This window comes from Perna viridis, chromosome 10 (genome assembly GCF_037379345.1).
Source record: "Perna viridis isolate PV_CMFRI_1.1 ecotype Kerala chromosome 10, ASM3737934v1, whole genome shotgun sequence".
Taxonomy (NCBI): domain Eukaryota; kingdom Metazoa; phylum Mollusca; class Bivalvia; order Mytilida; family Mytilidae; genus Perna; species Perna viridis.
In genome coordinates, this window is record NC_142454.1 from 24,956,926 (window position 1) to 24,967,938 (window position 11,013).

At 32.1% G+C, this 11,013-nt stretch overlaps 1 protein-coding gene across 1 annotated transcript; it reads left to right on the forward strand.

Annotated features, from left to right (window-relative positions):
* Positions 1-83: 83 nt before the first annotated feature.
* LOC148605095 (uncharacterized) lies at positions 84-6,790 on the forward strand. The gene is made up of 3 exons (XM_088548979.1): positions 84-107; positions 3,894-4,632; positions 6,588-6,790. The coding sequence occupies exons 2-3, from the start codon at positions 3,925-3,927 to the stop codon at positions 6,747-6,749; spliced, it is 870 nt and encodes a 289-aa protein (XP_088405105.1). The 5' UTR covers positions 84-107; positions 3,894-3,924; the 3' UTR covers positions 6,750-6,790.
* The last annotated feature ends 4,223 nt before the right edge of the window (positions 6,791-11,013 follow it).

The following is an 11,013-nucleotide window of genomic DNA, read 5'->3' on the forward strand; positions in this document are numbered from 1 at the left end:
TATTTATTATATTCACTTTAAAAATTCATTTAAATTATTCCATTCATGTTTTTTTTACGAAACTATAGAGAAGATCTAATTTAACTAAAAACCCCAAAAAAAGACAGGTAAACCCAAGGCTATATTTCATGTATATAGTTAACTATGTGCTCTTTTTCTTTATTTAAAACTTACATCTACTCTGGTTCTGTCAGTTATGTCTCAAATAAACTTGTCATGTTAAATGGATATAGTACATTTTTATAAGAACAGGAGATTCACATGCATTTGTAAAGTTTAATTTTAAACAAATCATGAACAAGGCATAATACGTAATTTCAAGACAATGGCTAGTTTTCTAGTGCAAACAAAAAAGTCTTACTGAATACTCGGTTATATATATTGGTATTTTAATATTTGTGGTAAAATAGTCCATACCCACATGGCCTCAGGCTCAACTTAATCAGGTTGGGAATTCCACCAGCCTAGGCTAAAGAGCTTTGAATCTGCTATCACCAGCAGCCACTGAAGTGGTTGCTCTCTGACCCCGTTGAGTATATGCCAGATTTGGATTCTTCATTATATACATTCAGATACAGATACTAGTAACTAGGGTTAAAGACCCCTCGTATGGTGGGTTTTTCACCCATTATAAAAATAAGAAGTCTGGAAAGTGATAAATTTTAGTTATAAAGTTGAAATACATATTGTATTTGAAGTATCATTTCTAAGAAAGCACATTTTTAAAATGCTTAATTATGTTCTTTCTTGGCACAAACTCGTCAACAATAAATGGTTAAGGCCCAATACAGACTATTATTGCACATATATAATAAACTATTCAATTGATATGGCAATTAAAACATTATTAATAATACTTGTATGTATGTTTAACTATAGTAGACTCTTCGTAATCTTCAAACAGTCTATTGATTACTGCTATAACCTTGGTTCACTTGATTACTCTGATATGAAAGAGGTAGTCAGTCTGGAGATTTATATCAATTTTGTTAATAATATTAAAAAAAAAAAAGACATGCTGCCTGTATTTTTATTTTCTATTACATTGTTTGTGTATGTTCAATATTTTTTTATTTAAAGTAACTCTTTGATCATCAAAAGATTTACATTTTAGAAGAAAATGTTTCTCATTTTCAAATGCATTTGAGCAACATATTTTTGTAGCAGTATCTTCATTTCTAGATAAACTGTGTCTTATATTTAAATGTCTACCTCATTTATTTATCAATAAATGAGAACTAATTCATATTTTACATAAAGCGTTTCAATCTGCTGAATATCAACATTTGGAGCCTTTGACTAATTTTGTGCACATTTAACTTTAAGCAGTACAGATACATTAGCCATTCTATCAGATAACTTTGATGTAATATTATTTACAGTTAAACTTAAAATTTCCTGAACTAATATTAATTGATTCATGATAACTATTTTTTTGGACAACTGTTGATATTCTGAAATAAAAAGTTACTAACACTTTGATCTGAAATCTCTTTAAAAATATATCTATAAATATTGTTGGTGAGTTTGTTCTAACAATGTAATTAGTATTTAGCCCACTATTGATTTAACCATAATTTTTTTTTCAGCCGTTGTATTCTTGAGGCAGAGTTATCTTTCTTTTTATTTGTTATAAATACAATATCCAAACATCAGTGCTTAATTAAAAAGAATTTTCATACTCCTTACAAGACATTCCATCGTAATTGAGCCATTTTTGTTGCCAAAAAAATAAGTGCCATGTGTTGACAAATGCTAATCATTGTAGTCTTCAAATATGAAATTTCTCATGATTTTGAAAATAAACAAACAATATTCTTCAAAAGGTTTTTGACATAAAATTAGGGGATAATTTATGGTTTAAGTCCAATTACAAACAACTGAAAATTATCCGTATCAAGGTTGATTTCACAATGTAAACATTGTGATGCTGGATTTATTCAAATATCAACAGATATGAACAATTCAAATTTTATGGAGAAGTTTTTATATGATAGGAATATGCAAGTTATTTAATTCAACTTAAACAACAGTAGGTTGCCATTTTAAATTCAAATTTGAGCATTGTCTTATACAAATACAAATACATATATTTATTCGTTCAAACACATTTACAATAAATCAGGGGCATAGCTAGGCCTAATTCAGTTTTACACAAAATTATGACGAGGGGTCTTGCGGGGGGGGGGGGGGGGGGGATGGTCGCGGAAAAGTACAAAGTTTCCGGAATTGATGGTTTTGATATCGCGAATTACTTTATGGTGTATATTGGAGTATCATTATGTATTAAAAAGGATTTGTCATTGCATAAAACCTTTATTTCATCTTTAAAATGTATGTTTTTATTTTTGTTACTTTTTCCAAAAGTACGCAACTGCATATTTGCGTATAGGCAGCTACGCCCCTGTAAATGGTTATGATACAATACACACATTTATCCAAACATACAAAAAATGACAGTTCTAATAAAAACCATATTGAAAATCTTGAGCTGAGGTGCCTTAAACTAATATTTTAATTAGTTAATTAGTTTAATTAATTTATTTAATTGACAAGGCTAAACATTTATTTATATATTCAGTTAAGGCTTTTAGAATAATCAAACAGTAACTGTTTAATGTTAAAGATATATTATTTTCTGTTATTGAAAAGACTTTATAGGCAGGACAGTGTATGAAAAAATGCACTTCATATTCAGTTTGTGAAGTATTGCATGAAGTGCAAATACGGTTACTTCTGGGGAAATTTTGGTAGCATCCCCTCTCAATTGCAAGAGAGTGAGCACTAATCCTAAATTTACAAATTGTGGATCTGTCAGATTTAAATTTGCATACATTGTTGTAAGCAGGTCTGCAATTTGATTTGTATAAACTTTTATAAAAGCAGGGTTTATTATTTTCTCTTAAGCAGCTATATTGATTTTGGATAGCTTGATCAAGTATTCTTTGTTTTATATTTGTTGTATACATGTGTATACATTGTATGTGACACCAAGTATAGTATCACACATGCACAATCGTCTAACTGGTTTTTAATGTTTTGATTTAATGTTAAAACCAAACATTCTATCAATGCACCGTACAGAAAACCAGTGCCTTGAAGTGAATGCATTTTGTTCAGTTTTGCACAAAAATATGGTATCAATACTTGTAGTATAGGAAATGTACTCTTACATGTACCTCATCATGTTCATGTTTCTTTGGCATCTGTATAAGTTAAACAAATATTTCACTTTGATAATTCAAATTTCTACATCTGGTCTGTAGGACTATTTTTTTATAATGTCCAAGTAAGTGCAACTTAAAAAAAAATAGGCATGTTGGTCTAGAATTTTCATACACTATGTAAAATATTTCAAATTTCTATATTATATTTTCATCATTTTAATATAGGGAAGATAATGATAAATTTGATATTTCACACAAAAGGAAATCCTAGACCTAAGTGACATCCTATTTTCCAGCTCTTGCAGTTTCAAATAAGTACACATTGCCCTTAAGTACACACAATGTTGAAGGAGCTGAGTACTTGTAAGTAATGGAAATCCCTTAAAGATCGATCCTATCACAACAAAGAGCAAACGTTTTATTTAAATGGGGTGGCTAGGATGAAATTTTAAATCCTCCCAATCCATATTATATGAGAAAATATAGTTTGTGCTTTTTTTTTTCTTTGAAGCAAAGCACCAATTTCATTTTTTATATAGACAATTTATTAAGACAATAACAGATTCAGACTTTATTTTTTTCTAGTGCTTTTTCTAGTGATTGTTTATTTCAAGTTCATCTTAGCCCTACCCATAAAAATTAACTGATACATGTATTTCTCTTATAAAATCAAATAGTTAACATAGATGTTTGTTATTTCAGATGTTTCTTTTCCCTTTTTTTCAGAACAGTCGAAAGGTCAGGACATATTAGTATAATGAGGTCTGCATTATTCCAAAAATTAGTATTGGCTTTGCACAGGACAAAGGTTATAACCAATGTCCAGGTACCAATACATGGCTTGTCATTTTCTTGTTCCAAAGGAAGACTACTGCAGAACAGTACTTCAAAATATATAGGACTAATCATCCAACCAAAGTGCTGTTACAGTCTTTTTGTTGGCAATTCAAATAATGTTGTTCAAAGTTTTGGAGATCGGAAACCTATCCACCAGAGTTGTCAGTGTTTAGCTAATCGTCGCAACAAAACTAAAAAAAATGAGAAAAAAAATAAAAACAGAGCCATTGCATTAGAAACAGAAAACCATGTAATCCCAACAAAGCTTAAGATCCAAATAGTGAAAGAAACTGATATGGTAAAGATTTTTTCTCCACAAGATATGCTAATGGGTGTTCGTACACTTGCTGAAGCTAAAGAATATGCAAAAGAAGAAGGGTTGCAATTAAAAAAGCTGAAGGGAAGCGTTGCTTCTAAGATTCCCTCATATAAACTCATGTCTAAGGAAATGTTGTTGGAATCATTAATGGCAGAGAAAGCAACAAAAAAGAAAAGTCCAAAGCAGTATGACATTGGTTCAAAGATAAGCTCCCATGATCTAGAACATAGAATAGCACAAATGATAGGTCATCTAAATAAATCAACGCCTGTGAAAGTGATTATTACTGGAAAGAAAAATGAGGATACAGTAGGTTTTATATAGTACTCTTTGTATTGAATGAATAAGATCAAAATTATGACAAGTTCAACTTTTACAGAGGTCAAATATTTATGTAAAACTGTATAGTCAACAAATTATCAGGGGCGGATCCAGGATTTTAGATTGGAGGGTGGGAGCGTACAGTTAAAATTTTTATTGGTTAAATTTTTAAAATATTCTTCTAGAGTGGGTACAATGTAGATATCTTTTGTCGTAAAATTAGTGTGAAATTAAAGTTTCAACCTAAAACGCCTAAATCTACACCTGACAACCCATGATTTGCAAATTTTAGGGGGAGGGGGCACGCACACACCCGCCACACCTCCGCCAGAATCCACCCTGGTATTGTTTGAATTTGGAATTATTTTGGAATTAAGAAAATGACCAAAAATAAAATTTGTAAAACCAACTTTTACTAAGGGGGTTACTCATGCCGGCATGGCTAAGAGATACGGTAAGTAGGTTAACAAAAGTCAAGGAAACTTACTAACCTTCTTAGTAGGGGTAAGTTTTATAAATAATTTTTCACTTATTTTCTTAAATCCAAAATAATTCCAAATTATATATATTTCCAAGTTATATATACTTTCATGAAGCATGTGTGAGCATGATGGCATGGACTGAATTGAAGAAATTTTTCAACAAGTACTGTCAATAAATCTAATTTTCTTGGCTTTTCTGAACTAAATTTATGGAATTCTACATGTACAAGCAAATTTTAAACAGAGGAAATAAATTAAATTTTAACTTGAATTTAGCAAGTGCTTCCCCCTTTGCACTACACAAAAATAATTTCCCTTTTCAGGTAGGAAAGTTTTCTACAATGGTATATCACCCAAAACTTTTGAACTGCCACAAAAAAAATTGTGGTTGTATAATGATATCATGTTGTGGTTATTGTCGTCCATAGATGCTTTGTGTTTACGCAAAGACTTCATTGCACATAAGTCTCATTGATTCGTTAAGGATTTACGTGTATGCAAGTCTTACAAATTTTGTGAAACTATGCTCTGGACAATAACTTGTGAATAAGAGCATAAATCGTACCACAAGGTACCATCCAACTAAAGGAAGCCTAGCATTGATAAGGAGGGTTTAATTTGAAGGGTTTAAGAATTAGGAGCCAAAAAGGAGTCATGAATTGACATTTTCCGAATGATGTCTGGACAATAACTTGATTAATTGTTAATGAATCTCTTGATTATTCAGTGTACACATTCATTGATGCTTATTTGCTATTTATTTGAAGCCCTTTTATTAGCTCACCTGGCCAAAGGCCATGTGAGTTGTTGCCATCACTTGGCATCGTCGTCATTGTCAACAATTTTTCAAAACTCTTCTCCTCTGACACCACTTGACCAATTGGAACCAAACTTGGTTTGAATGTTCCTTAGGGTATTATGCATAGAACTGATCTGAGGATTTTTGATCCATTAAAAAACATGGCCGCTGTTACTAAAAATAGAACTTAGGGGTCAGACAGTAGTTTTTAGCTCACCTGGCCGAATACTTTGTACTTCTTTCCCTCCTAATAAGGCATTTTTTATACGGAGGAGCTTGGGATTATTTAAAAACAAATGCTGAATTTGAGCAAAATGGCTTTTTTTCTTGGCTATGGACCACAAAAAATTATGATTCAATATTTCCTCCATTACTTAACAATAATTTTTAACTCTAGCTGCTGCAGGGAAAAAAATTTGGGCTTGCTCAACATAAAATCCCAGGCCCCCTAGAGAAAAATATGGTTGGTGCCTAAGATCCCTGGACTGCAAATAGTGCTATATTATTATGTAATTGCTTTTATGCACTGAATGAAATTTTTTTTAACCTTTGTATCAATGATCTCCATTGTTATTTTTTGTTGCCTTCCGTTCGTGGTCCATGATTGGCTAAATAAATAGTTTGAATTTACATCATGTACATACAGACTTAATTTTTTTCAGGCAGACATCGTTTCTATTGTGAAGCAGATTTCAGAGACTTTAGATCCAGTTGGATACATACAACATTCAAAAACCTCAGGATCAAGGTCAGAAATACTGTTCACACCAAGAAATCTAGCAAAAGGGAGCAAAGATGATGAAGTCCATGATGATGAAGATTAAATTACGTTTTAATGCTGAAGATTAAAAAAATTAATTTTTTAGTTTGTATTGCACACTTTTAAAAAATTTCCTGTTGTACAACAATATTTATTCATCATATTCAATTAATCTTTTAAACAACTGAATACAACTTCTCTATATCAAGTTTCTATTTTCCAGTCATATAGAGAACCGAATATTGAGCCTTGTCCTACCTTGTCCTCAGCATTATTGTCCTTGTCAGTGTCATAGTCTGTAGCCACTTATTTTTGTGTGGTTACTTCATTAGTAGTACCTGGATCTTGATAAAATTTTACAACCAGTTTCCAAAACATCAAAAGGAAGGACTTTTATTGATTTTGGGGTTATGACTCCAACCATTTTGGAATTAGGAGTCAAAATTTTGACGAAGAATAAGCATTTCATAAAGGTAAATAATATAAAATGTATAATTATTAAAGTGACCAAAATGTAATTGGATCTGTATGACATTGTGATACAATTTTCTTTGTACAATTTTGCTTTGTGTTGACCACTTTTGATTAGAAAAAAAACATTTTTCAAACTAAAACATGAAAATGAAGATGATACATAGAAAACCCATCTACCATTGAGGAAAATATTTGAATGAACAATTGAAATATTTCCATAAAGGGAAAACTAATCCACCAATGATAATTGTAGATTCAGTCTATTATTTAATAATTGGTCATTGACGATGAGACTTATATGGCTCAATCAATGATGATGAAACACGCGAAGTGTGCACTTTCAAACAAATTGACCTGAATGTCGTGACAAATATTGTTCATTCATACCACCAGCCAGTGTGTAATTTCAAAAATTTGACCTGGTCACCAAGACAAAAACAGATTTTTCCTTTCAACAGCCAAATGACTTTCAAAAAAAAAGGTATAGTTCAATACTAGGATTAATTCATTTCCTCGTAATATAGATCAGCAAAATCATACAAAATGTTATAAGCACCGGCCACCCATAACTGTTTATGATTATTTAGACAGCCAGTTGGAGGGAATCTTCAGGTGCTAGACCTACTTTCACCATTTGTGATTTCTTTTTTTTGTTTATAGCCCTTACTTTTCCATAACTTCCACCAAAGTTTAGGTTGGGGTTGATCTTGCTGGTGATAACTGTATCCATGTGGAAATTAGGGATAAAAAATAAACATTTTCGGGTTTGCAGCACCAACTTTAGTAAAAGTATATCATTCTCTATGAAACTGTATTACCAGGTAATACTACAAAAGGGAGGTTTCAGAGGCTTTAAAGAGTTATTGCCCTAACCTTTCTAGGTTTTTGATTTATCAAAATACCTTATGTCCCCGGTCTTTCACTGGAACTTCCCTCTATTTCTGAACACTACACAAAAATATAGTCTAAATGTAATTCCTTTTTATATCATTCAATACTTCTTCTATAACCAGTAAATATGTTTCTTGCAATTATTCAGCTCAATAATATTCTATTATTTTTGCAAATAAAATTGAGATCTAGTCTTCATATCAACTGAAGATTTGAAGGACTCCTTTTTGGCCTGGAAAGATCATATTTAGTAATAAATTTGTATTTAGGAAATTTAATTCTTGCAGTAGTGTGTCAAGAAGCATAAATTGTGTTATGCATGTTTCATTGAACACACTTGTCAGTCAAATTATCCATCCTTTCATTAAAAGAGTAATCAAGCGAACCAAGGTTATAGCGGCAATCAAAAGAATGTAATCCAGGGACAAAGACCAGACATGGAAAACAGACATACACAACAAAGAACATAAAGTAACTAAAATCATACATACAAAATAACAAAGCAAATGAGCAACTCGAACTCCACTAAAAACTGGGAGCATGGACCAGGAGCACTGGTAGGGTAGGCGTCCTCTGCTTTTCTAGAAACACCCGCCAAGTTGCTCATAAAAAGTCAAGTATGGGGTAGACAAACGAGGAAAGGAAAACTATGAAACGTTGAATGAATCAGTTTTCATGGTGCAGATGGATACACCATAACAATCCACATTATCATTAATAATCAGGAAATGAAGAGCAGTGATTTTAATTAAGTAAAATTGGCAGGAGAATTCAAAATGATAAAAAGCGTCAAGTTTTTGGAAATCTTATGTTCATCAAGGAAATTTTTTTCTTAAGCTGTAATTGGTTTTAATTGAGTACATTGTATAATAAATAATCTGTTACTGTAGTTTTTTAATGTTAATAAAAATTAACTTTTGAACAGTTTTAAAAATTTAGGGAAAAGGTGAAATGGAACAACATTTGTATTTGTGTTTGAAATTCGATCAGAAGTATGGATTGACATCCAGTTTTTACGTATTAGGGAAAAAACAATTCTTGATATTAAATGTGAAAAATGCAAATGTATGATCACAATTTTTAGTAATTTTACATCATGTAATCTTTGAAATTTTGTTCATGCTACAATTTTCACAAGAATCAAAAACCTCAAGTGCTGACAGCACTTTGATTAGAATTAACGAGTCGAATAGATGTCAAAAAATAAACTGCATGTGTATAACTATATATTATTTCTATTGTATAGTTGCAAATTTTAAAGTTATTTGACACCACTCTATCTGAATATCTTGACCATGGAAACATTTAATCACAATCCAATTTAAGAGCTGTATCAAGTTTGAATGTTACATCCCTAAATTGTCCTAACTGTTCATGGTTTGAATTATGTTGGCATATCAAGCTGTGTCCTGCAAAACATTTTATTAATACATTGTTGTTGCCTTGTTTGTGGCTATGCATTTTTCCACTTTTTGTTCAGATTTGTGACCCTGTTGTACTTTTATTTGTTTGTTTGTTGGGGTTTAACGCCCGAGCAGCAATATTTCAGCTATATTCAGGCGATGAACATGAAAGGGATGATAAAATGAACATGAAGTGACGATGATGATGAAATGAAAAAAAGGGTGGGACACAAGGATAATAGGGTCGACAAATTTTGATTGTCACAAGAAAAAGGGAGGGATGGGTAGGATCGGGCAATTTAGCCTCCTGTGGTGGAGAGCAAAGGTTCCTATTCCTATCGAATACCACAGCAGGGTTCTTTAACGTGCGAGGAACATGACATGTTTCCCAACATGGTGCACCACTGTGGTTTGCAGTCAGGTTTTCCATATTATAGCCTGACAACCCTAGCACGTAACACGCCAGGGGTACCCCATTCCACCACCTGGGGCACACATCCCAGTTACTCTGTGGGCAGAGCACCTAGCCCCCGGCTAGATTTCTGAGCACTATTTAGTCGCCTTTTACAACAAGCTTAGCACTGCTGCAGGCCTATTCTTTTGACACCTGGATGTACTTGTTTTGACTGGTCAGTTATACTCCTGTTTTTATCCCTACCCACAAAACCAGGTATTCATTTGTCACACCTGACGTACATTTCTCAACAGATTTCAATATAATTTATACCAATAATTTCAATTTTGATGAGGAATCAGTCAAGTTCAAAAGTCTTAACTGGCTAGTATTGTGATTTATCTCCCTTTGAAATTGGAATTTTCTTAAAAATTTGTTTAGGAACCACGAACAAGTCTACAATTATCAATGGATTTGGATTATGCTTAAGGTTGTTGCAATGAATCTTCCTGACAAATTGGATAAAATGCCTTGCATGGCCATGCTTTTTTTTTTTGGCAAAAAAATTGGTAGAATTGAAAGATAATCACTGAAGTAAGAGGGTCAATACCCCTCTTTGGTCAGTCAGCATACCATATTGTGCTTCGATTTCTGTATCTACCCATGGTTCCCCTATTGGTACATGTATTTGTGGCATCAAGTATTGCTCACTTTTCTTTGCTTAACAAGAGTTGCCTTCTACATGTACTGGTAGGTATTATTGCCCATTTATTACATTTGGAATATGACAGGTTTATCGTTATTTAGTGACAATTGATTGGATTTAGTCAAAGAAGCATGGATCCTAGCTTGATCATCATTATACAGGTATATATTTATCATAATGTCACAGTGTCAAGGTCAAATTTTAGACATTTTTAATTTAGCTTAATTTGTCAAAAACAGATCGTTTGTAAAAATTCTTATAATGGTTCTGAAAATGAAGTTACTGCCAGTAGATTCTTTTGTTAATAGCTTTTTAACTTTGCTTACAACAAGTTCATACCACTTAGAGCATGGACATCAGTTTTCCCTTCTTGTAGATTTATATACTCATGCAATAGTTTTTTAAAGTGTGGATGCTTTTTATTTGCCAAATTAATGACTTGGCAAAATTTTAATTGACA

What these genes read in the sequence shown, in the direction of transcription:
- LOC148605095 (XM_088548979.1), top strand. Translation starts at nt 3,925, where the DNA reads ATGAGGTCTGCATTATTCCAAAAATTAGTATTGGCTTTGCACAGGACA. An exon ending in GAAAGAAAAATGAGGATACA is followed by an intron (nt 4,633 to 6,587) that starts GTAGGTTTTATA and finishes AATTTTTTTCAG; the next exon opens with GCAGACATCGTTTCTATTGT.